Here is a 26,908-nt window from a genome sequence, read left to right as displayed (position 1 = left end):
TCACATTATGCGCCAAAACAACAACAAATCTGCTCTGACGTGCGCCTTTTGTTTACTACAGATGATCCAGCATCTGTTCTCCAAGCTATTAAATAAATGGTCTCTGGTCTTGACCACCGCTTACTGCGTTACACCGACACAGAGCCTACAACCGTAGGTTACGCGGCGACGCGCACCCTACGGTGCCCGCGGAGCCGCCGCGGAGCCCGCGGAGGTGCAGCTTCCCGGGAGCCGCAGGTGATCTACAGGTTATGAATGTGGTCGAAAACGCAGATCTTCGGTTGCAAATTTTTTTATAAACGGAGAGGGGAAATATTCGTTTTTAAAAATACCCGGCTACGTGTGGACGGGATCTTAGAGTGTTTTGACTATTACCGTATTGTAATGGAATTTTCTAAAATTTACTCTTTATTAATTATTCACTGAGGGGGAAACAGACCAAAAGAAGAGTTAGTACATTTCCAGTAGGCTGGAACCGTTTACTGAAAAAGCAAACGTCTTGTAACTGAGAAAGTAATGGTATAAAATTGTGTCCCAAAATCTGTCCTTCTGTCTTTGTATTTGTCTATCCATCCACCTGCCCTATTCTCACTTACACTATCAGAGTTGGAAATACATATTTTTTGTCTCAATTCCGATTAGTGTCATTAGATTTCAAAATCTACCAGATACTCTTCCTGACACCTACTTTTTGCTAGCAAGAAACTTACTAATTTAAACTTACTTAAACTTGGAATTTTAAACTCTTTTGTGCATATAAGTAGATTGTAAACTGATGTTCGATTAGAAGAATCATAATAAAAGTCCCTCCATCCCTGCAGGGTCTCAGACTGTGATTTGAGGATTCTGCTGTATTTCCCTGCACATTCCTCTTTCAAAATTATAGGACAGCAAAAGTCATTCATTTTCCAATGTGTGTGGTATGATTCACTCTCTTCTAATTGCTTACATCTTTTTTTACAAATAAGCCTTGGGTTTTATTTATTTTTTATTTTTTTACCTTGTCTGCACACATATTAATGATTGATACCATGTAGGTAAAAACCAAAGGCATATATATGTGCATTATTGCTATATTTAATACATATACATATATACGCATACATACGCATACACATACATATATATACATATATATATATATATATATATATATATACATATATATATATATATATATATATATATATATATAAATATATATATATATATATATATATATATATATATATATATATACACATACAAACCCAGTGATTTTTTTTTTTTTTGTGGGGGGGGTGGGGGGGTGACATCCACTGCCAATCCAGGAAGCAGGAACACACGGAGGCACACGTCAAGCACTGGAAATCTGCAACAAAAACCACAAACAAAACACAAAACCAACAAAACCAACAAAGAGCCGACCAAAACACAAGCAGCAATCAACCCAAATCACAGTCTGAGCTAAGCTACCGCTAACTAACCCCAAAAACTACAGAGCGAGCATGCAGGTGAACAAGACAGTGTGTATGTCTATGTGTGTGTGTGTGCGTGTATGTATATGATCATGCGTGTGTGTGTGTGTGTGTGTGTGTGTGTGTGTGTGTGTGTGTGTGTGTGTGTGTGTGTGTGTGTGTGTGTGTGTGTGTGTGTGTGTGTGTACATGTCTTTGTGGCTATGTGTATGTGTGTGTGTATGTATATGTTTGTGTGTCTGTGTATGTGTGTGTATGTGTATGTATACGTATGTGACTGAGTGGCTATATATGTGTGAGTGTGTATGAGCGTGTATATGTATGTGTGGCTAAATGTAACTGTGTGTGTGTATGCATATGTGTGGCTATGTGTGTGTGTGTATGTGTGCATGCATGAATGTATTAATATGTATACGTGTACGTGAGTGTGTATATGTCTATGTGGCTATGTGTATGTATGTGGGTATGTTGTATGTATGTGGGTATGTAGCCTTGGGTTTTATTTGATTCCATGGTATATTGGCAGCACTGTAAAAAAACAGGTTTGTCTTGACATATGCCAATGAGTCATAGGAGTCACCATTGTTTAATACTCTAATTGTTTAAAGAAAAATCCATCGATCCATTCATTTTCTATACCTGCTTTATCCTTTGCAGGGTCACGGGGGTCTGCTGGAGTCTATCCCAGCTAATTTCAGGCGAGAGGCAGGGGTTCACCCTGGACAGGTCGCCAGTCCATCGCAGTAAAGAAAAATCCCTCAGCCAATATCTATTCTCTTATTTGTTTTCTTTATCTGTCACAGTATCTGGGAAACTGAGCAAACTGACTGGCCACAACACAAAATAACCTGCAATTGGCAGGTGGCGGGTACTAATTTCCAACTCTGATGTATGGTTATGCTGTCAACGTGTCTCAAAGTTATGCGTTTTGCCCCAGTCAAGTGTATTTGGACCATGCTGCATGATGGTGCTGCACTGCAAATAAAACTAGTCCATTTCAGGAAAGATTATGATGTAGAAAAAGGATAAATTAATAAAAAGAAATGCAGCAGTAAAACCTTGCTCACCAGGAGCTCAGTTTGTAAGGTGGAACAAACATTGAGCTTCTCTGACAATCACTGAAATTACTCTTCCCATGGTTTATGAAAAAATAGGATCAAAATGGTGACACTTTCCCCTGTGGACTGAGCTATCTAGAAGCTGATGCACCTGTTACTTCAGCCATCTTCTGCTAATGCATGTTGTTCCCACTATACAACAGATCAGAGCAAGACATCTGGGTTCCTTGCTTTGCGATAAGACACCCACTACCCGGTTGTTTTGCAGCTTTTCAGTAGCTTGTGTGACACCGGTGATCTTGCCACTAGCCGCTGTTCTTCTTCTGCTAATGTCATTCAGGTCCTGTGCACAATTTGTGAGCCGCCTAAACGAGCTGTGATACACTGTCATTGAACAAAACTACGGCGAAGCATGACAGAAATAAACATCACCTAACCCACAAGTTGGAAAATATAATCAGCACAATGAATCAATTACCAAAATAATAATTAGTTGCTGCTTTGATTGGCTGAGACTGTTCCTCTTAGAAAGAAAAACAAATCGTGTTAGCATTACTAAGTATTGCTAATGTTTTGAATGTCATGGGATTTTACTTCATTTTTGTTAAGTAATGGCACAGTGAAAAAAGTAAACCAGGATTTATGAGGTTTATTTGTTTGTTTTGATTGTTTTACATAATTTGCACATGACAACACTCTTCAACTGATATTTTCAGAACCAGTTGAATTAAAAAGATTTAGCCTCAGGCTTTGTCCCAAGTTGCATCATTAACCCATACTCCTTAAGATGGAGGATTAATTTATATAATAGCTTGCATAACGTATTATTGACATTTATCTTGCTAATTTGACAGATGTTATGATGTCCTTTGGTTCGGACTTTCTCTACTTGGGTCGATAAGCAGATCCATACAAACCTCTTTTTATCCTAAATGTAACTCAACAGAGTGCTCGCTGCTCCCCCACCTCAAATACTCGCTCACTGTTTTTTCAGGTAAATGAAGCCTGATAAATAATAGCTATTGAATAAATCCAACAACCGAGTAATGGAGGCTAACTGCCTCACAATTATGCCGGGCTTTTGAATGTTACATAGAGCTTCAAAATCAGCAGCCTTTGTTCACAATGTTCGTCACCTTGGTAGCGCACAAAGGAAGACATGTCATAAGACAGGGACTTTGATGTAATCATGAAAAAGCAGCACCTGCTGAATCTTTCTCAGAACTGTGAAGAGTTTTGGTTATAAAGGGCCTTGTCAGCTGTCTTTAATGTGTCACTCTGACTCTGACTCATTCAAGAAAAAATAAGTTAGGGACTAGAGTAAAATATTCTTTCATTTTCAATGGTCTTTTAAAAAGTCATCTGGTCATTTTTTCAATAGCATTGTCTTATGGGAAATTTGATACTAATATTCATGAGAAATTCTTTTCACAGGTTGACAGAGTCACACCGAAAAGCCATTTGTGTGGTCCAGAGAATGCGCTATTTTGTGGCCAAGAGGAAATTTCAGGTAATTATACGGCTTTTTTTTTATTAGAAAATAATATTTTCTTTAACAAATAAATGTTTTATGTGTTCCCTTATCAAGAAGGGGGAGAGTCTGTTACAATTACAGGGGACTCAGTCCTCAGCCTCCCTGGTAAGGTTTATATAGGGCAGTGTGCCCAACGAGTTCACATAATATGAAGGAAAACACGTTGTAAAACAGATATACTAAAGAGAGTCTGAATAAATGATTTTTGAGCTGGGATTTTAAGACAGAGAGAGAATTTACGTTTTTTTATGTTTTGTGGGAGGGTGTTTCATAGAAAGGGGGCTGAGCAACTGAAGGCTTTCGACCCCATGGTGGTCAAATGAGCAGGTGATTGCGTGAGCTGGATGACAGAGGAAAACCTGAGAGTGCTGCTGGGTTTGTTAAGATGAAGGAAGTTGGTGAGGTAATGAGGGGAAAGGTTGTTCATGACCTTGAAAGGTGGGGAGCAGAAGGTTATACATGATACAGAATGTGATAGGAAGCAAGTAAAGTTGATACAAGACAGGAGCTGTATGGCTAATGTACGGGGTTCTGGTAACGATGCAGGTTCAGTTTATGTTTGGACTTTGCGGGTCAACCAAACAGAAGGGAGTTGCAGTGAACAATATGAGACGTAACCAGGCAGTAAACCAGAATGGCAGTACTTTTGAAAGAAAGCGATGACCAGAGACAGATTTTGCACATGTGGAAATAGGCTGAATGGGTGACATTATAAGATTTAAATGACATCTCATTATCAAAGACACCCAGACTTTTTACAATGGGAAATGGAAAAAATGATGAGTTGTCAATGGAAATACAGAAATTACTCATTTTGGATTGGGTGGCCTGATAAATGCCAAATGCCAATGAGTAGGAATTAATTTTGATCACTGTTAAGTTAAAGGAAGTTAAGGGAGAAACAAAATCTGAATGATAAATATTTGTAACTAAATAAACTGAGTGCAGCCAGAGAGAAAGGAGATGAGTGAGTCTCAGGGTATGTCTAAAATACCAGTACAGGCTAGTCTGTTAATCAAAGTGATGGGGGAGATTGTGTCGAATGCATCTGTCAAATCAAAGAAGTGGTATGCAAAGAAGGCCAGAATCGACAGCCATAAGAAGGCTTCTGCCTTTTTTTTTTCAAGAATTTTGGAATGAAAAGGAAGATTAAAAAAAGGACAAAGGTCATTGCAATTACTGGGATCTCTACCAGGTTTCTTAAGTATGGGAGTAACTGCAACTGTTTTTAGAGATGAAGGGCCAGTTCCAGAGGTTAGAGAGGAATGAACAAAGGCAGTCATTGGGGGGGGGGGGGGCAGAGGATGAACTGGTGCTTTAACAAAACAAGTTGGCAGGTGATCTAACTGGCAAGTCGATGGTTTGGTTTTCTTAACGAGGTCACAAACTGTATGTCGGAGGCAGAGAGAAGTTTGAACCTAGAAAGTGGTTGTAAGAAAGACTTTACAGCAGATGGGAGAGGTGGAGTGCATGTACTGTGAATTAACTGCTGGACGATATTGTCAGTATTTGCATTACAAAAATTCCATGGGCATAGGGCTTTGTTAACAAATGAAAATAGTACTTTTGTGTTACCATCACCTGAACCTGTTTAATCTCCATAGTATCTAGATATTGCAGTGGATAGCATATCTTTATAGTGGAGGATGTCATTATAAGACTTATCCTTATGGGACGTGATAGCCTTGATCCTCCGGAGTTCGGGTGTAAACCATGGTGAAGAGTGAGTGAAGGAGCCCATGTTTTCTGAGGAACCAGGGGCCTCATCTATAAAGCTTGCTTGCGCAGAAAAAGCGCCTGAAAGTTGCGGAAGCCGCCATCTACGCAAATCCTCGGATCTAAAAAGAAAAAACTAACCGAAAAATCTGCTTATCTTTACGGCAACTCGGACCCTCCCGTAAGAATTTACTTAAGACACGGGGAACTGGCGACGCAGGCTGTGAGGTGGAGAAATGAAGCCAGATTCATGTCATACTCTTAATAATGTCATCACATATCACAACATATATCAGACTTAAAATAATAAAATAATAAAATAAAATAGCGCTGATCGTGTCCTCTGTGTGTGAAGCTCAGTCAGTCAGGACTCTGGTGCTGCTGGAGCTGCAGCCTCTTCTTCACCAACCGCTTTAGGACAGAACAAATGAGGGGCTGCGTTTAGGGAGCCCCACGGGGCCCCTAAAGGGACTCAGATTTTTTTTCATATATATGAGTTTTACGTGCGCGTGAAACCTTTACGTGCGGGTGTATGGTGCCTAAATTAGGGTCCCGCGATAAAACGACGCAGAGCCTACGGCGTAGGGTACGCGGCGACGCGCAGCTACGCCGTAGGCTCTGCGTTGGTGTAACGCAGAACCATAAACCCGCCCTGAGCAGCTCTGAGGGGAGACGGGAGGGGAGGAGGGGGAGCGGGGGTGAAGCGGGGCTGCGGGGCCGTTTTCGTATCGCTTTCATACAGTGTCTTGATAATTTGCAATTTAAGGCTGAGCCTACCGTTAGTTTTTAAACTGTAAAAAGTAAGGGGAAAAAAAACATGATTTTGAAAAGACGGGGGGACGTGTGTCCCCCCTGTTGCGCCGGGGAACTCACAGCGTTTAGCGCAGCAACGGCGTGCTGCCACTCACTCGCTTTATTTTATTGTAGGCGATACTATTTATATAGTTATTTTTTCCTGTCCTCCACATCATCTACAACATCTCTGTCTCCGTGAAAGTCAGTGTCACGGTGGCTGCTACTTCTAATTTATTCTGACGCCAAACAGGCTGGAGGAAGCCACTGCGCATGCTCAGTAGGCTCATCCATATGCATTTATGGGCGTGTAGAGGGCGGGATTAGAGGCGGATTCAGCTGCGCAGGTCTGTGATTCATAAAGGAACGTTGCGTGCAAATCTGCGTGCACATGGTTTTATTGATCCGGATTTTTTTTTGTGCCCGGCATTTTCGGCTTTTGAGCGTACGTGCACTTTTAGTATGACTCCTACGCAGTCCATTTTAAATGAGGCCCCAGGATATTAAGAAGATTATGAAGTTCACTATTGTAATGGGAAAGCAATTGATCCAGAGTGGATGAATAGTAAATGTTGAGGATGTTTGTAATCTCAGAGATCAGAGCAGTTATGTAAATGTCCTTAATATTATAGAAATAGATGAGATGAGACAGTTTAGTTCTGGCGGGGGGATATGTATATTTTGCATTTTTGTGTATTTTCCAGCTTTTGGGATACCCTTAGTATTGCTTTGTAGCTACTCGTCCTTCTCTAAAGCAGTGTTTCCCAACCCTGTTCCTCGGGCCACACTGTCCTGCATGTTTTCGATGTGTCCCTGCTTCAAGGCACCCCGATACAAATGACTGCATCACTGACAGAGTTGTGCAGACCCTGAAGACAAGCTGATGACAGTGGTTAATTTCAATCAGGTATGTTGATGCAAGGAGACATCTGAAACATGCAGGACACCAGCATTCGAGGACCAGGGTTGGGAACCACTGATCTAAGGTATACGCCATCACTTTTAGAAAAGGACCTGAAGCAACGTCGTCATCATTACCCACTGCAGCATGACTTCAAGTTTCTCCGGTCCAACGGAGCCCCAACTCCTTTACACAGAGAAACCTTATAGCACGACCAGTACTCTTGAGATAGTAATAGTGTTGTTTTTTTCAGTTTGTGTTTTACTAACCGAACATTGAATCCACAGATGCATTTTCAAAATGGATTTGAGAATGCAAGAGGGAGGGAGAATTGCATTTTCAAAATTGTTTTTGAAATTCCATTTTCGAAATCTATTGCCTTCCCCATTTAGCTCCTCCTTTTCCCTCTTCTGTATCACTTTGGGCCATAAGCAAAGAAAAAGCAGGTTAAACAATGCAAATCAGGTCCTTGAATGCAACAAAGCTGATTGGTCAGAGCCACGCAGACGGCATAAACCTTCCCTTTGTGAGCTGCTGGATGCTGGGGTGGAAACTCTGGAGTGGAAAGTGAATAAGCTTTTCTAAAATTGCTGTGACTACATCCGTATATGAAATGAGATAACTGTGGAGTGGAGAGCTGAAAGCTGGGGTGGAGTGTGTGTCAGGGTCTGAGCGACAGACAGGACCTTCAGTGCGATATGCAGCAGACAGGCTCATGGTGGGGCTTGTGGGATTTAGCAAGAAACACTTCTCTAACAGACAAACTGTGAGAAGAACAATGAGCTTTTCCCTAGTTGACTGTACAAATATAGATGTATTTTTAAGTCTGTTAATTATCTCATGGGTTGCCATAATTTTGTGATTTTGCTACTTCTTCAAAGCTCATTTCGCTCTGCCCTCACCACTTAGAAACCTGACACCAGGTCATTTGCATACCAGCATGATGTGATGTTTACCTGGGGGGGGGGGTGGGGGTGTCTGCCCAGGGCTGTGTGAGCCTGCACACAAACAGAGCATGGAGGGTAAGAGCGTAGACGAGATGAAAACTGGTACTCTAGTATTTCCTTTCTCAACTTCTAAAAGTTTTATTTAGGGGGGCAAGATGTTTGCCCCCTCTTGCTCCAGCGTAAAGGCGTCCGTTTTTAGGGATCGTCAGCTCACACTGGAACAGTTTGCAGCTGAATGTGAGGTGGCAGAAATGAGAATCAGCACCTCCAAATCTGAGACTGTGCTGTCAACAAAGGGTGGAACGCCCTTACTAGGTTGATGGGGAGTTACTGGCTAAAGTGGAGGAGTTCTTGGGCCCCGTTTACACATAGCCAGGTATTTACAAAAACGGATATTTCCCCCTCTACGTTTTGAAAAATTCCATCGTTTACACGAGATCGTTTTCAAAATCTCTTCGTTTACACAAATCCGCATAAATACGCTGTTAACGTCATGCCAGCCAATCAGAATCCTGGAAAAAACATCAACAAATGACACGTGTAACTTCCAGTTAAGGCTGATTTATGGTTCCGCGTTACACCAACGCAGAGCCTACGGCGTAGGGTACGCGGCGACGCTCACCGTACGGCGCGCATCGCTGCGTACCTTACGCCGTAGGCTCTGCGTCGACTTAACGCGGGACCATAATTCAGGCTTTACTTCCAAGACGGAACGAGAGTCTTTCGTTTGGAGTGACAGAGAAGTGGAGTTACTTTTAAGTGTGACTTTAGAATATAAAACAGGTAAAATACAAGAAAATATTGACGGTGGTCAAACTAATTGTAAACACAGGTCGCACACATGACGCTGGTGACGTTTCTGTTGCATTATGTGACGTTCTGAAGCCTAAATCTCTGTTTTCCTCTGTTTAGACGCAAACGTGAAAACGGAGTTTTTTGAAAATCTCCACTTTGGCCGGAGTTTCCAGAAATGATCGTTTTTGGTGACTTTGAGCTCTGTTTTCGTGTAAACGAACGGCCAAAACGCATGAAAACGCCTCTGTTTTTGCTCCGTGTAAACGGGGCCCAAGTTTATAAGGGTCTTATACGCTAGTGAGGGAAGGATCTGACAAGAGATTGACAGGCGGACCAAAGGGTGTCTGTAAAAAGTGAAAAGAAGGTTTAGCCAAAAGGTGGGACTCTGTTTACCAGTCGATCGTTGTTCCTGTCCTCGTCTATGGACACAAAGTGGGGATAGTGACCTAAATAATGAGATTGCAAATATACATGTCTAAAATTAGTTTCCTCTGCAGAGTTGCTGTCATTAGAGATAGAGAGAGGGCAAGAAATTCAGTCATCCAAAAAGGCACTGAAAAGGGAGGCTCTGCCCCTCCACATCAAGAGGGACACATTTAGGTGGTTCAATCATCTGTTTCCTCCAGGACAGAGGTGTTTTGGCCATGTCCAGTCAGTAGAAGGTCCTGACTCAGGCCAAGGATGGGCTGGAGAGATTATATTTGCCTGCTGGGGAAGGTGGATAACGAGACGGGGGTCTGGGTGTCTCTGGTTAAGCTGCTGCCTGTGGGACCCAAACCCAGATAAGTGGAAGTGAATGGTTGGATAAATGGTATAAATACTTAATAAATATTGTTTATCAGTGGGTATGCTCATAAGAAAAGAGTTTTTGGAGTGAAAATGATTAATTTTATACCAGAAGAACATAAGTTTAGTAACAATTGTTGCTGAAAGGGGCATTGTGAGAAAGATTGGGTATAAAGAGAAGGAAGAAGAATAACAGAAAATGTAGGTTGGAAGAATTTGACAGGTTTAAACAATGCTGGAAAGCTGGAGGAGCTACATTATTATCAGCTGCCTTGGTTCTAAAGGCAGAGATCAGTTACAGGGCTTAGATCAGCACGAAACTCACACATTTAAACTAACAAAGGCTTTGACATGTTGACATAAAAACCTAAAGAAAGCAATTTTAAAATAAATCCAGGGGCATGTGTAATGCATACTTTGAAATTTTGTAACCTAGGGCAGTAAAGAGGGTGGGAGCTAAAGCTGATACAGAGAAAAATGAAAATACTAACTGCAGCTTAAAGGGCTTGCCATCTGTTCCACAACACTGGTGACATGTGTTAATTGGTATTGTAGTTTCTGCGGTTTTTTGCAGCATTACCACAGACCTGTACAGTAAACATTCAGCACCAGTGTTGCAGCAGTTTTACTTAAAGCTGCTTTCACACTCTAACTACACATCTGAGGCTGCAATCCATTGTGACCATAATGACTTTTACACAACAGAGACAAAATGCAACCTTAAAGGCTTTCCTCAACATTGATTAGTATTTACAAACGGCTCTGTGTAAAGAATAATTTGTTTCTATCTGGGCTGTAAAAAGCACATCCAGCATGAAAAAGAACCCCAGTCAAGGACTTTAAATAGCTAAGTTCATTTCTTGAACAAAATAAAACCTCAGACAAGTAAGAAGAAACTAAGAAAACTAAGTAAAGGTTTCATGCCTAACAAGGTGACTATAGTTAAACACGATTTCAGTTTAACAATGTGAAACATTTACTTTCTCTTGCAGCAAGCCCGTAAGCCATATGATGTACGAGACGTGATTGAACAATACTCCCAGGGTCACCTCAACCTTATGGTGCGAATCAAGGAGCTTCAGAGAAGGTACGCTGTCAAAGTAGGACGAGCGTAACAGGAATTCACTCCCCTGACTAATACATGCAAACTGCTCATATTGTATTTTGTTTGTTTGTTTCTTTTTTGCCCGGAAGAAACAAGGGCTATATAGACTAATGGACTAGCAAACTTTAATTCTCTGTAATGACCTTTTACACTTTATGTCAACTACTTGCTGGACACCATGCTTGGCAAAAATGCCCTACACAGAAATAGTGCTCATGAGGAAGTTGGAGAGCATTATATTCCAAATCAACAACAATGAAACTACCTCACGGAGCCACAGTGGACGTCAAGGTAGCGGGAATGAAGAGACTCGAGAAAGAAATGACGGAAAGTAAAAGGAGAACGTAAACAGGGACGAGACCAAACAAAAGTCTAATCTCAGACAGCGTTGTAAAAGCAAAACGGAGACCAACTGAGCTAAAAATGACAAACGTAGCCTCCACCTCCACCCCAAAGAGAATCAGACCCCTCAATTGGAAGGTTGAGACAAGGTGGAATGTTTAAAAATGGCAGAGAGCTTGGTGGCTAAGAGAGATAAGAAGGCATTTGAAGGATAAACCATTCAGAGGAGTGAGAGTTAGCATAAAATACTTGCTCTAGATGTCTGCCTAAATTACCCCAAAGGTCAAATCATTCGTTCACAAATTCACAACAAAAGTTATCCCTCTGCACTTTACATGGAGAACAAGTTCACTACACTTCATCCAATTCAATCCAATTATGTCAGGATTCAACATTTATATGATGCAAGTTCATAAAAAATAAACTGAAATTGGTGAAATCTACCATCATGAAACTGCTTGACCTTTTGAAATTTTCTATAAAGAGTAAAGTGTTTGGTTTTAAAAGGCTTGTCAACTGTCTACAAGTGTTAAGCTGAATTGATAAATCCTATCAATTATCATGAGACTTGTAGACTCTCAATCTCCTGCACTGCCCTCTTTATTATATAAAAAGGTGTTAGGAGTGGAAAAGATGGGCTTTTGAGCATATTACACCTGTGCTCACAGCTCTTTATTGCCTGCCCGTCCGTTATATTTAAATTATTTTATTTGTTTTAAAATCTTTACATGGTCTTGCACCTTCAAATCAAATCAAATTTATTTATTAAGCGCTTTTCATACAAAATAAAAAATGCAACGCAAAGCGCTTTACATAAAACGTTGTCCTGTTTTGTTTTTCTTTTCTTTTTGCTTGTCCAATACTTTGGTCAGCTGTTGTTGTATTTAAAGTGCTTTATGAATAAGCTTGAACTTGAGCTTCTTAAAGAAGAGGGGACCTGCTTCTTCCTGCTCTGATAGCATTAACAGGAAATAAAGAAGTAATCTAGAAATATTTGTCTTACTTGACTATTGTTTCTCTCAGGCTGGACCAGTCTTTAGGGAAGATGACATTGTTCCAGACGGGTTCAGGTATTAGAACACTTCACAAATACATCACAGAACCCATGGAACAAAGTGCAGACCTAATTATGTGGTTTTACTGTTTACATGACCTGTGTCTACATGTGAAGACAGAGCCAGAGACAGAGGCAACAACTCTATCGGATCCAGGCTTAACAGGGTGGAGGACAAGGTGGGACTTATGTACAGTCAGAAAAAACAAACCTTTTTCTCTCACCTTGAAGTACTTCATGTTGTGTTTTTGAAAAACAAAAGTCAAACATTTCAATCAGACCATGATTTTCTTACACTGATTTTTTTTATCAAAATACAGTGATCTCTCTTTACTCACAAGAAATATGAAACATTTCTTGTGACCTTGTTATTTCTGGAATCAAGTATGATACCGAAATAGTTTGTGCTGATTTGTGGCAAATAAAATAACTTTTTATTTAAATTTTTATAGATGCATCAAAATAAACCACCCACCTACAATTCCTTCCTCAAGTGTTCACAAAGACTTGCAATTTTGTGGAAAATCATCAATGCATTTCTTTTTTAAATATAACATTTATAAGTTCGGCTATAATTATATTTATATCATTTTCTTAGGGCTCTGTTTACCATATTCCTGTAATGTTTAATAAAATAGAATTCCATTTGATCAAATCATAATCACATGGTGAAAATGCTTCTCATTCTGCTGCAATTCTCCCAGATAACGCACTTGGACCAGACTCTGGGCCACATTGCAGAGTCCCTCACCTTATTGCTGGAGCAGAAGGAGGTCGGCGTGGCTGAAGGGGTAGGCAGGCTGAGGCCGCGGCTCAAACGGACTTGTAACGTACTCCCCAGCCAAGACAGCCTGCCAAGCTATGAGCAGCTGTCTGCGTCACCTTCTTTCCTGACAGCGAACACCCTGCCCAACCACAACCCCAACCTCAGCCTCGCTGGCAGTCAGGACGAGAGCGGCTGAGACCTGAAAGCAAACACATTTTTGTATAGTCATGTGCAAATGTTAGTCATCCCACTTTTACAATTCATTTTTTGTTTTTTTTTGTACTTGAAGAACAGTAGTAAAAATCATTTGATCACAGTGGATCCTAGTTCACATTTATACGACGGAGTATTAGGGCCAAACTAAGACAAAAAAAAATGGAAATTACGAAAATAAAGTCATAATAATATGAGAATAAAGTCGTAGAATTACCAGAATAAAGTCATAATGTTGTGAGAATAAAGTCATAATGTTGTGAGAATAAAGTCGTAATATTACGAGAATAAAGTCGTAATATTACGAGAATAAAGTCGTAATATTACGAGAATAAAGTCGTAATATATAATATAATATATAAATATAACTTCACAAGATGCTCAATATTCCTCATTTTAACACAGGGAGAAGAGGCTCTTCCTGTTAGAGTTCTCATAAATTACGACTTTATTCTCGTAAATTACCACTTTATTCTCATAAATGACCACTTTATTCTTGTAATATTATGACTTTATTCTCATAAATTACCACTTTATTCTTGTAATAGGCTATTACGACTTTATTCTCGTAATGTTACGACTTTATTCTCGTAATATTACGACTTTATTCTCATAATATTACGACTTTATTCTCGTAATGTTACGACTTTATTCTCGTAATGTTACGACTTTATGCTTGTAATGTTACGACTTTACTCTTGTAATGTTACGACTTTATTCTTGTAATGTTACGACTTTATTCTCGTAATATTACGACTTTATTCTCATAATATTACGACTTTATTCTATTACGACTTTATTCTCGCAACATTATGACTTTATTCACGTAATTTTACGACTTTATTCTCATTATATTATGACTTTATTCTCGTAATTTCAATTTTTTTTTGTCTTAGTTTGGCCCTAATACTCCGTCGTACATTTAGCCTTTTTCACTGTGCATTTATTTATTTAAAAAAAAAATTGTCAAAGAGAAAAAAAAATCACATGGGCTGTGGTTCAGTAGCTTGGACTAACTTGAAGCAGTCATTTCCTGTATGACCTTTATAAGTCTCTTACTTACATATTGTTGTGGAGGAATTTTGGTCAGATCTTCTCATATCCTCACATCCATTCCTATTATATCTTTACAAAACTGGACATTCAATCATGCACAGCTCTCTTAAGGTCCCTCTACAGTTTTTCAGTTAAGTTAAGGTCTGGATTTAGACTAAGCTATTCCAAAACCTTGATTTATCTATTGTTCGTCCATTCTGATATAAATTTGCTTGTGTGATTCGGATCCTTGTTCTATTGTGTGACCTACATGTAGTTTTGACTAAGCTTTAACTGCTGGCCTCATATTTGCCCCTAGAATAGTCAGATATAGAGAGGAGTTCACTGATGACTTATGCACTGCAGGTTCTCAGCATATGTGGCTACAACGAAACCCTAAATCATCTACCCTCACCCACTGTGCTTGACTTGAACTTTCTGCTAAAATGCTGTCTTTGTTTTAGCCGAGAAGTTGTTATTTATTCAGATGCAGTTTTACAAACTCCAGTCATGCTTCCAGTTTTTTTTTGTTGTAGCAGCAAGAAATTTGGGCAGAGAAAGTGTGAGAGGCTGGAAGTTGAACCTGAGCTGGCTGCATGAGAACTTTAGCCTTCGTATACGGCACACCTGCTCCCACAAGTGAGCTTCCACGTGCCCTGATGCTCCTCCACACGTTTTTAGACAGCAACCCTTCCAAACAAATCACATAAATCACAGGTCTTTTGTGTAATTCTCTTTTAATTTGCACGCAAGCCACTAAAATGTCTGCCTTTATAGAGGTCCACAGACTTGCTTAGGAGCCGCTCATCTAGTGCTGATGATTTGCAGCTATCCCGTTCTAACACATGTGGCTGCTAATCACTTACCATCTCAAAGCATATGGAAGAAGTAAGCGGGTGTTGAGTACTGCCCAGATGATTTGTTTGTCTTTTTGTCACTTTCGTTAAATAAATATACGCATGGTGAAAAAAGTTCTATTATTCAATATGCGATTACTTGTATCACTACACAAAACTCATAGGATTAAAAGAATAGTAGGATAGACGGTAGTGGACACTATATAAGAGAGTCATTCTTAAGCGCTGTATATGTTAGATATTTTTTTTTTTTTTTTTTTTATTGTTATACTTGAAATGTTTCAAACTGATGTCAAAAACACTGCAACCACAAGCTGTGTCATGATTCTTTATCCAACACAAATGTTTTCACACCCTTAGTCAAAACCTGTTACTGTGACAAGCTGATAGCTAAAGACTGACTGATTTCTCAAAGGCATGAGGTCAAATGTGCCATATTCCTTTAACCCTTTGAACTGGATTACTTTAATCATTTTTTAGATTAATCTTTTATACTTTCAGGGTTATACAAAAGTAGCAATGCACTGAGGAAGAGATTGCATGGTTATTACTCAGTATCACCACCTTTGGCATGAATTAACTTATAAACACCTTAGTCTTTCTGTTCTTCTTTGGATTATTTTCTCCCATTCATTGTAAAAGGCTTATTCTTCTATTTGCACTGCTCCTTTGAGGTCTAGCCATAAATTTTCAAGGATGTTTTGGTCAGCCAAACGTGGCAAAATCTTCAGCTTGCGCCTCTGTATGGTGCACTTGTGCTGTTCTTTTCCTTTATCATCAGTTTTTTTTAACACAGTGTGATGTTTGATGGTGTTTTTCAGGTTTTTACTCTTCTTTCTACCACTGGAAATGTTCCACCTGCCCGTGGTTATAAGACAAGGGCAGTTTGTAGTAATTGGACAACTTCTACTATGATTACATCTACTCTGGGCTTTACAACAAGCATATTAGAAGTTCACTTGGCAGGGTTTCTATGTCTTGACCTGCATTATTCTGTTAACACCATCTCTAAATTACTCAACAAACTGAGGAAACAGGTACCTTAAAGCACTTTCCGACTTTCATATGGCTTCCCTAATTTAAAAAACAAAAATGCTCAGCAGTTGCTTAAAGGAGCCCATGACTGCTGACTAATGAGAGAAGGTTTGAGGAATCAAAGTATTTCTAGGGCTTTGAAATTTGCATCACCTGACCTTTTCTAACAAGCTATAGCCTTAACAAGCGGTGTAAGGTCTGATACTTCAGTAAAAGTTATCTGAGGGCTAAGGTCTCATGGGATGTTCAAACTTTAGCAGTTCTAAAACTTTTTCAAACTTAAGTTGTTTGATTCATATTTAAATCTTAGGCTTTTCTTGTATGCATATTTTCCCTCTACCTGGACATTTTATTCTCCAGGTACACTACCTTCCTACTAAACACACAGCTGTTAGGAATTCATTGTATGGTTGTTTGTCCTGTTTGTCTCTGTGTGGCCCAGTGACAGACTGGCAGTCTGTGTGGGGTTTGCATTACCTTTCACTTGGTCCCAGCTTGGATACATTGTGGGATACAATTATTCTCTATTAGTGGCCATATCATGCTCATTTCAAGCCATCTAATCTAAATCTCTGGTACTTGTAGAGTAGCTTTGCACCAGGCTTAACTTGTAAAGCCTTTAATTATTTCAGAATTACAAAGATCGATAATCACAAGAAGAGATTCTTCCTAAAAACAAGCTAAATTAACTCAAGTGGTCTGCTATTGGTCCAAAACACTAGGGCCTTTCTGGAGGGCGGAGCTAATGGTTCATGACCTGCAAAACTCCTGTAGCTGGAAAAAAATGCACATTTTAGACATATCATGTTATCAACGCTACATTAACATTTCCATTTAACAATGTTATCCATTTTATTATGTCTTTGTATCTTTGATCATGTTTTATTATTCATAGAGAATATGGATGGAGGGTTAGGGGGTTGGCTGATGGGTGGGAGTGACTGTTTTTATTGTAAAGCACTTTGTGCTGCATTTTACTGTATGGAAAGGGCTATATAAATAAAGTTTGATTTGATTGAACACAACACTTCAGATCCTTCTCTGCATGCTTGAATCAGATTCAGGATTTCAAAGTTGATAGCACAACGGGACTGCAACAACAAAGATTACAGCATTCAGTCTGCATTTTGGTCAATTCTGTGCTCATTGCTTGTATTATGTAGCCAATTGTGTTGTTTTTCAGTCACTCAGGATCTAAATAAATGTATTGGTATAATTTCATGATACTGGAGCAGTTTAGTTATTAGTGTAGATATGCAAAGTATGGTAAAATGTAGAATGAGTCGGAGGACTTTTGCAGCCACAGAATAAAGCTAACAATGCTGTTACCAAACTGTTGAATTCATAGTTGCCAGCAATCAAGGTTTTCTTGGTGCCATAATCATTTTACCATTGTTTTCCTTATATAATGCTGTATATCCTGATCTGGGGAAGAGAGAAAAGAAGCGAGAAGATTGCCATTTTACTGATGAGGTTTGGAAATCTATCAAACACACGCACATAAACAAATATAGATAAAAGAAAACAGAAACGACTGTTCACTGTAGGATAAACGTTAAACTTTGCAAGAAATGAGTGAAGGGGATTGATGGAGGAGATGAGAAACGCTCCAACTCTGAGCTGGACCCCAAGGAGAAAAAGAAGATTTATGGTTCAGAATCACAAGCGTCAGCTTTGGGCCTTCTGCGTAGCGGTATAATAAGCCTTGTTCAAACAGTCATCGTTGAAGTTTTGCCAAAGAAACAACAAAAACAACAAAACAAACTGCATCCTCTGAAGGAGAAGACTGGCCAACCATGGCTCAATCAAAAATGCATTTCTTTGAAAACATCTTGGAAACAAAAGAAAAGTGCTTATTCAGATATACAAGGAGATCCAACAGAATAAAAACGATACTTGATCCTTCCTGAACTTCCAACATTACTGTAAAACCACCGGAGAATGAGACCATATAGGAAAATCCCAACCCCTATGATGTCATAGAGAGTGGATATGTTTGTATCCAATATTATGTAGTGTGATAATTAATTACTAACCAATTATCATTTTTATAGTTTTGATTCCTATATTATATTATATTATATTATACAGTGTGTGTGTGTGTGTGTGTGTGTGTGTGTGTGTGTGTGTGTGTGTGTGTGTGTGTGTGTGTGTGTGTGTGTGTGCGTACATACTGTACTTTTATAAGATTTCATGATAAACTGAATCACCTTACTTGAAATTCTTCAGGTCAGTCCAGAACACTGGCTTTTCCTTTGCATCATGTTTTGTGGTTTAGTGTGTTTATTTTTCCATTAAATGTAATTCAATCTGCGTCTGAACATTAATTACTTTAAATGCTTCAAACGTTTTAGTTAGATGAGATGCTTTTTTTTGTTCTGTGAATGTTTTCATTCATTTATTAAGGAACACTTTTGTCTAAAATGATAAAGGATTATGATAATTATTCCAAAAAGTGTCTGGTGCCTTCAAGGGAATCTCTGACTAAAACAAATTAGTTTAATTTCTTTTTTTCTTTGCATGCCCTAGGTATTCTGAAAGTAAGAAGAGTTTTTGGTTTTTGGTTTCTATATCTAAAATGAATGGTTTCTTATTTTTAATCAAAGACATTCTTAACAATAGAGGAATCAGTCAAGATGCCTCCCCCCTGCATCACTTGTACTAAAACCTCTTTTTACGCCACAAGGAGGGAGTGGCTGCGCCATGTCCTCGCTAGTTTATAAAGGAGGCTTCTATGCACGTCCTTTACATTTATGACCTTTGGACAGCAGATGGTGACCTTTCTGTTGCTGACCATCCGTGGGGTGTCCATGCATTCCTTAACACAAACAGCCATGTCGATAATAGGCCCAAGTGACCATCTGCCTCACGTAACCACAACAATGGTGTGCACCCTCCTGAAGTGTGGTGTTTGGTCTTTGTGCAGACTAGGAGATGGTGAGGGGACACTTTCACAGCAGGTTGTGATGGCTTTAAACTATTTTTACAATATTATAACTTTAATTTTGGTTATAAACACTCAATAATTACACAGAGGCATTTTGGATTCTAATTTCGCAGTTATTTAAGCAACTGCGAAAGATATATATGAAAAAAAAATATATATATAAAAATGTCTGCACCGGAGGCTGCAAGCTCTGCATTTGGTTATTACAACTCTTGGACATGGAGTCACTAGGAAAAATAACTCAAATTTGACCCATGAGTATCCTTATAAAAGCAACATTTTCTTTCTCCGAGTCCTTTGTGACTAATAACAATAGTTACAATTCTGAATTGGTTACTTGTTGGTTTCAGAGGTCTTCGTCACACAGTGAATGAATGGATGTAATCTCCTGCTTCTGTCGCCAAGTCATAGATAACATTAGTCAAATTATTTAGTTAAAAATTGTCATCATCATCTTACAATTATTATTATTCACTCAATTATTATTATAAACTCTTAAAATGAACAACAGTACAACTGGCCCGTTGATCCCACAAATTAAAAAAAAAAAATCCCCAGAAAATGAATATGACTGCATTTCAAAGAAAATAAAGTATGTTAAATACAAACACACACACACACACACACACACACACACACACACACACACACACACACACACACACACACACACACACACACACACACACACACACACACACACACACATATAAAATGTAAGAAAACTTAAGATAGCATAATAACAATACCAAAAACAACCATTCAGACCACAAGAACAAAATATTTCACAAGCAGCAACTATCAAAATATTGCATGCCGTCATCCGTCCTGGTCAAATAAACATTTAACAATATATATATGGATTAACATCAGTTTAACATATACTGTACCTGACATATTGTTTGTTCAGCTTTTTTTTTGATTGTTGTTTTTTTAATTGCAGTTAATGTGACTCTTTAGATGCATCCAGCAATTTTACCGTTTCTTTAATGAAACAGTTACAGCAGTGTTGTCAGCAACAGTTTCATTCACTCTTGATGTACTGAACAGTTTGTGGTGGACGTCTTTATGGGCTGTTCATTATGCTATTGATTTTTTTTTTTTTTTTTTTTTTTTTAATGAGAAGCAGTGGGACTTTCTGGACCCAGGAGATAGTTTAAACATTGATTGAAATAGCACAATAACAGGTCCCTTGTTGTTTCTTTGCTTGTGTGTCCACGTGAGGACTGTCAACTCACAAGTGTGTGTTTGGAAGAATGAGCCACCATCAGAATGGGCAAAATATCACTGCTTTGACTATGAAAAGGGACAAAGTGAAAAGAGTAAAAGAGAGGATAGGCCTGGGAGTAAAGTGGTGGTAGGGGGTCTCCAAAGGCTCATTTGCAGGTGAAATAGATGGCACACTCTGCTTTGTGGCCATTGTCCTGCTCTCCGGCCAGATGGCCTCTTTAAATTCTTTAGAGGTGTAACCCCAACACAGTGGGAGTGAATACACTTCTGCAGGATCCAGCCTCTCTAATGGGCTAACATGAAATTACAATTCATGTTAATGGATATAATTTAAAGCTTGACAGCACATTCCTTATGACAGTAATTATGAAATATTTCACAATACGACCCGAGAAATGCAATTACTCTGAAACAAATTTCTTCTTTTGGCCGCTAAACTTTCCGTTCCAATTGAGTTTTCTTTGACTGCAGAGAGGCACTTATTAACCTACTCATCTGTGGCTGACACAGAAATATTTCTCATATGCCTGCAGTATTATTGAAGAGCAATCATCTGCAAATATTTCATTTACAACTATGAAGCTCAATTTTTATATATATATATATATATATATATATATATATATATATATATATATATATATATATATATATATATATATATATATATATATATATATATATACATATATATAATATATAGCCTATGTATAACAATAAGCTAAACTGCTAGTTCTGCCTTTGTGTGTGTGTGTGTGTGTGTGTGTGTGTGTGTGTGTGTGTGTGTGTGTGTGTGTGTGTGTGTGTGTGTGTGTGTGTGTGTGTGTGTGTGTGTGTGTGTGTGTGTGTCTTTTATGTATATAGCTTCTAAACCCAAGGCTGGCAAAATGTTTCACATAGTGGGATTGAAAAGATGAAACTATTTAAATCTTTATAATAAAAATAAGTCACGTATTTCATAAATGTTTCAGTAATTTATGACTGATGATGATCATGAATTAATGCAAGATGTCTGATTAAGTCCTGTTATGTCTCCATTAACAAATTATGAATTACTAAGAATGTATGTGATTAATACATATATTATTGTTCACATCCAACAAAGTCAGTTAAACTGATCTAGAAAAGAGTCTCCAATTTGATTAGAAATGTAGCTGTACTCCTCTTTCAGCAGTGCTGAGCAAAGTCATGACTTGTCATGACTTGATGTAATTTAAAATCCAGTTCAATCTGAAACATATTTCTTACCTTAAGTTAAGGAACCAATCATAAACTGAACATTGTGTGAACAAAGAAACATTCACACCATTGTTCTCCTGTTTCACTTTCTTTATTCACAGTTCCTCAGAACATTTTTCATCACCAGTTAAAACAATTGAAATATCAAAGCATTCAGCTTTCCCAGGCCATTTATTATTAATTTATTGAATATTCACTTTTCAGTTTCTTTTTCTTGGAATGACTGAAGAAATCTTGTATTTTTTCTCACTTCAGTTCTTTTAGGTTCAAAAAATCATAGCTTGTGTCTCGTTTCTCTTTGCTTCTCTGCGATCATGCAATCCATTCATTTATTCCAATGGGAACCTCTCTGATTTCTGTCAAAGTTGAAAAAGTCTTCCTCACAGTTTTTCGTGAAAGCAATTTGCTTGGTGTGCACTGACAAGTGTGTACCTTTGCATTGGATTTTTGAGAGAATATGTACACTGTGCTAGCTAGTACTGGAAAACTCAAGGCCTAATGGAATATTTTCTTTGAAAAACAAACTTCTTTTAATTTTATAAAAAGCCTAGGAGCTACACGTGTATTTTAATTGAAACATTATTGTTACACAGCAACAGGTCAGGCCATTTGGAGAAATTAACCTGGGCCATACGGAGTATTTCATGCAGATTTATGAAGGGACTATGGAAATGTTACATTTTACAGATTTTTCATTTTTTTTAAGATTATGCTTTGCTCAATGACCACATTTATTCTTGGACTCCATGACACCTGCATTAAACCATACTTTTAAACACTGTGCGTAAGTCAAGCATTACTTAGTTGTTTGAGTCTGCGTACCATTAACTGTTGAGATCTTGGTTTAAAATAAAATGTTACTGAGTAAAGCGCACATTTTATATCATGATTTTAAAATACTTATGTGCCACAGCACCCAGTTTACTCGAACATGCCCTTGACTAGACATCTGTGAAGCATTGACTGAATGGTGTGGCTTTCTGTCACATTATATTTAATATTTATTTTGGAATCATATTAATATGTTAGAGTGGTTCTCAATGTACCAATAATCAGATTTATCAAGGGGAAAAAAGCATGTGAGCTCTGAATTAGAAAGTTTATTAAAAATAACAGTTGGAGCTTTATGAATTTAAAGATTCAAGATACAAGAGGTTTATTGTCAAATACAACAGGAAAGCCAGTTCCCAGTGCAATGGAATTCTTTCTTTGCTGTCCAACCTGATGCTGGTGTAAAGGTACAAAAATGGCAAAGACAAAATAGTGCTTGTTTCAGAATAAGAATAATTTAAATAATAAGGGAAAAAATATCTGGACATGAGAAAGTGGCATGAGGGAAGCGTTTAGATCTTTAGCTCAGAGAGTAGTAGAAATACTCTTGTTAGGTCTCTTGTTTATCTCTCGTTTTTTCGTACATCATTTCTTTCTTGACTGTCTTTATCCCCCCTTCTATTGTGTTCACTGTAGCTCCATTGCTGCTGATTTATGATATAATGCTGTAAAGCAATATACACTCATTGAGCCAGATGGCTAGGATGGCCAAGTTAGCGTGTAGTATGCTGCTTTGAAAATGGTAATGGTAAATAGTACACAGTATGAAGTTCATATACTGGTCGGGTTGCCATTATTAGTATGTAGTATACCAGCATTAAAACAGCAATGTGGCACAATCAGAGTCACATGATCTCCTTAACTGACTTTTGCTGTAGTGGTGCATTAAATTGCACACTGGAGGCCATCCATCTACTTCTAGCTTTCTGTAGATTGCATGATATGCAGTTTTTTAAATTGCCTTACACTGGGAGATTCCTGCAAATAAAATGAACAGGGAGACCACAAGGGCTAAATATAACTTTCCAAAAATGAGAGGAAAAAAATGAAATAACTCATAGCCTATGAAACCAAATCAGATTTTTTAACATGGGAAAAAAACAACATTTCTGTGGCACAACATGTTAAGGAAATTAAACAGACTTTAAATAAATGTGTCTATAAATAGAATAAATATCCAAAATAATAGTTGAAATTAGTGTCAAGCACCATATACCAACACTGAAAATAAAATAAAATGGGTTTGTAGTGCATTCCGTCCATTCAAATGCATTAACAATAGCAGCATAATTAGTCCACTTTGAGTCCAATGTTCATCTTATCGTCCTGCAGTGAGCTGCTTCACTGGAACCAGTGTTAAAAAGGCTCATGATGCTCTTTGTTTCTGTTGACCTCCTCCTCTTTGGGAAAAAATCTAGCAGAAAAGAGAAAAAAGAAATAAATGAATATCATTATTATTATATTCGATTTCTATGTATGCATTTATTGATTTATTGAAATTGACTAATAGTCTATGGCAGGGGTCGGCAACCCAAAATGTTGAAAGAGCCATATTGGACCAAAAACACAAAAAAACAAATATGGAGCCGCAAAAAATGAAGTCTTGTATAGGCCTTAGAATGAACCCAACGCATGTTGCATCTATATTAGTTATAACTGGGGAAAGATTTTTTTTTTCATTATGCACTTCGAGAAAAAAGTCGAAATCTCGAGAAAAAAGTCGAAATGCAGAGAAAAAAGTCAAAATTTCGAGAAAAGTCGAAATGCAGAGAAAAAAGTCAAAATTTCGAGAAAAAAGTCGAAATGTCGAGATTAATGTTGAAGTACAATCTCGAGAAAAAAGTCGAAATGTCGAGATTAATGTTGAAGTACAATCTCGAGAAAAAAGTCGAAATGTCGAGATTAAAAAGGAAAGGAAAAAGGAAGAAAAAAATATGGAAAAAAGGAAAAAATAAGAAAAAAGAAAAAAAGGAAAAAAAAGAAGGAAAAAAAAGAAAAAAAGAAAAAAGGAAAAAAAGAAAAAAAAAGAAGAAAAAAGGGAAAAAAGTTCAAACATTTTTGAAAAAGCTCCAGGGAGCCACCAGGGCGGCTCTAGAGCCGCGGGTTGCCAACCCCTGGTCTATGGCGGATATGAAACAGTGGTGTACCTGTGATTCGTGCCTTGACTCCGGGCTCGGCTGCGTTGGGGAGCCTCCTCTTCCCCCGGAGCGGTGTCACCTCAGCGGGAGCCTTGCGGGTGTTGGAGATGCTCGCACAGTTTTCCTGGTCGGCTCCCTGCGCTTCCTCCACATCCTCCCTCGCTGTCGTGCTGACAGCCTCCCTGTGCTGGGAGGAATCCCGGCAGAGAGCCTCCTCCGCCCATTGGAAGCGGCCCGCCAGCGGCGTGTCGGTCTGGAAGCAGAAGTTCCAGCGCCGGCTGTCCTGCTCCGTGATCTCCCTGAGCTGCAGCTGCAGGTCCCGGCGCAGCTGCTCGTGGTCCACCGGGCCGAACAGACTCCTGCAAACTACTGGATTCATTCTCATCATTCTAATGATTTCGGGAGAACTTTGAACTGGGGGGAACTTTGCATGTAGTTTAAGATGCTTCAGCTGCGTCCTTCTTGTCTGCTCTGGTCATCACGGAGCTGTGGAGAGATTTAAAGGCTGCAGGGTGCGTGGTGTTTTGTTTGTATACAATGAGCAGAGGCTTCTGATTGGCCGCAGCTGTCTCGCTTGGGGACAGGAGCAGGAGATTATATCCTTTCATTTATTGAGTGATGATGAAGACCTCTGAGACCTTAAAAGCCGCTAGTAACAAGTGTCCAATTCAGAATTTTAACAATGAGGATTTCAAATTGGGGGCACTGAGAGTGCATAGCCTGAATATGTATCATGCCTTAGCAATGAATAATTGGGTTATGGCCACTCCGACTGCTATGTTAATACAACTCTAAATACAACTCTAAATCCAAAAAAGTAGGGACACCGACTAGAATGAAGATAAAAACAGCATCCAATCGTTTGCAACAGAAACATATAGTTTTGTAAAGTGAGACAGTTTAATCATTTTATGAAAAATATTAGATCATTCAAAATTCAAAGTATTATTATTTTGAATTTAGTGCTCTGCAAAATGAGAACATGGGCAACTAAAGGCTGGAAAATAGGTTGGGCAAGAATGAAACATCTGAAGAAACATCTTGTAACAATCTAGGTTAATGGGCAACAGATCAGAGCATCATAGACAGACAGAAAAGATGGGCGGATCTTCCTCAATCTGTGGAAAACTGAATCTACAAATCTGAAACAATTTCAGAAGGATGTTCCCCTATATGCAGTTGGGACGATTTTGAATTTTTCATCATTGACGCACAAAATATCGGAAGTATATATATTATAATATTGTTGCTGTCAGGAAGCACACCATTAAAAACAGACATGATTCTGTAATTGAAATCATTGCATGGGCTCAGACAGACCTTTGGAAATCATAGTTTGCTATGCTATGGAGGTTAGAGTTCTGCAATACAAAGAGCAAGCCAGATGTGGTCATGGTCCCCATTGTTTCCTTTACATTCATTCTGCAGTGGCGGGCCACTGCCCGTAAATCCTCGCCCCTTATCTTTTTTTTGGGGGGGGGGGGCACTTTAAAGGCAGACCTCTCCAGGTTGGAGAAGCTGATCAGGCGAGCCGGCTCCGTGGTTGGCAGGAAGCTGGACCCTCTGGAGACAGTGGCAGAGAGGAGAACACTGCACAAACCCCTGGCTATCTTCTTGGACAATACCAGCCACCCTCTGCACACTGTCATCAGCAGCCAGAGAAGCCGGTTCAGTGAGAGGCTGCTCCTCCCCAAGTGCAGGACCAACAGACTGAGGAACTCCTTTGTCCCCCGTGCCATCGAACTGTTCAACTCCTCACTGGGGGGAAGGAGGGCCAAGAAGAACTGAAGAACAGAGGGTCAGTCAGTGTACAATAACTGTGCAATAACCAGGACAGTGCCATAACTTTGTGCAATATTACATGACATTTATTTCTTTTCTATCCATATAATTCTATTTTATGGTACTGCACTTTTTATTTTTGTTTTTATTAGGGCCCGAGCACTGACAGTGCGAAGGCCCTATTGTATCTGTAGGAGTTTTTGTTTTTCTTGTTTTTCTTCCGACGAAATGAGGAGCCTTTTTGACCCCCTAAACGTGCCTCAAAAGTCACCAAATTTTGCACGCAAGCCAGGCCTGGCGAAAAATGTGATATTCCATGGTTTTCATTAATGGGCGTGGCCTAATGGCT

General features: G+C 38.9%; 2 protein-coding genes across 5 annotated transcripts in view; one reads left to right on the top strand and one right to left on the bottom strand.

Annotated features, from left to right (window-relative positions):
- kcnq1.1 (potassium voltage-gated channel, KQT-like subfamily, member 1.1) overlaps positions 1 to 14,040 on the top strand; it is a 76,522-nt gene extending 62,482 nt beyond the window's left edge. For 2 of the 4 annotated variants that reach the window (XM_061709234.1, XM_061709218.1), the window contains 5 exons: positions 3,949 to 4,024; positions 10,978 to 11,072; positions 12,456 to 12,502; positions 12,604 to 12,665; positions 13,191 to 14,040. In XM_061709234.1, coding sequence (XP_061565218.1) covers positions 3,949 to 4,024; positions 10,978 to 11,072; positions 12,456 to 12,502; positions 12,604 to 12,665; positions 13,191 to 13,448 — 538 coding nt within the window. In that variant the 3' untranslated portion in view covers positions 13,449 to 14,040. Of the gene's footprint in view, positions 1 to 2,113; positions 2,633 to 3,948; positions 4,025 to 10,977; positions 11,073 to 12,455; positions 12,503 to 12,603; positions 12,666 to 13,190 lie in introns of those variants that run through there. The other 2 variants (XM_061709226.1, XM_061709243.1) reach the window with 2 other exon arrangements.
- A 9,668-nt stretch (positions 14,041 to 23,708) lies between these two features.
- cdkn1ca (cyclin dependent kinase inhibitor 1Ca) lies at positions 23,709 to 25,229 on the bottom strand. The gene is made up of 2 exons (XM_061709207.1): positions 24,787 to 25,229; positions 23,709 to 24,053 (listed from the first exon to the last, which is right to left on the bottom strand). Exons 1-2 carry the CDS (start codon positions 25,163 to 25,165, stop codon positions 23,953 to 23,955), a joined length of 480 nt encoding a protein of 159 aa, XP_061565191.1. The 5' UTR covers positions 25,166 to 25,229; the 3' UTR covers positions 23,709 to 23,952.
- Positions 25,230 to 26,908: the final 1,679 nt, after the last annotated feature.

The sequence above is a fragment of the Cololabis saira genome, chromosome 2 (assembly GCF_033807715.1).
Source record: "Cololabis saira isolate AMF1-May2022 chromosome 2, fColSai1.1, whole genome shotgun sequence".
In the NCBI taxonomy this organism is placed as follows: domain Eukaryota; kingdom Metazoa; phylum Chordata; class Actinopteri; order Beloniformes; family Belonidae; genus Cololabis; species Cololabis saira.
The sequence above is the reverse complement of the archived record's forward strand: the minus strand, read 5'-3'. Positions and strand labels throughout refer to the sequence as shown.

Bases quoted from the DNA above. Each gene is read 5' to 3' on its own strand.
- cdkn1ca (XM_061709207.1), bottom strand. From the start codon at position 25,165: ATGATGAGAATGAATCCAGTAGTTTGCAGGAGTCTGTTCGGCCCGGTG. The intron at 24,054-24,786 runs GTACACCACTGT...CTTTTCTGCTAG, and splicing joins AGTCAAGGCACGAATCACAG to ATTTTTTCCCAAAGAGGAGG.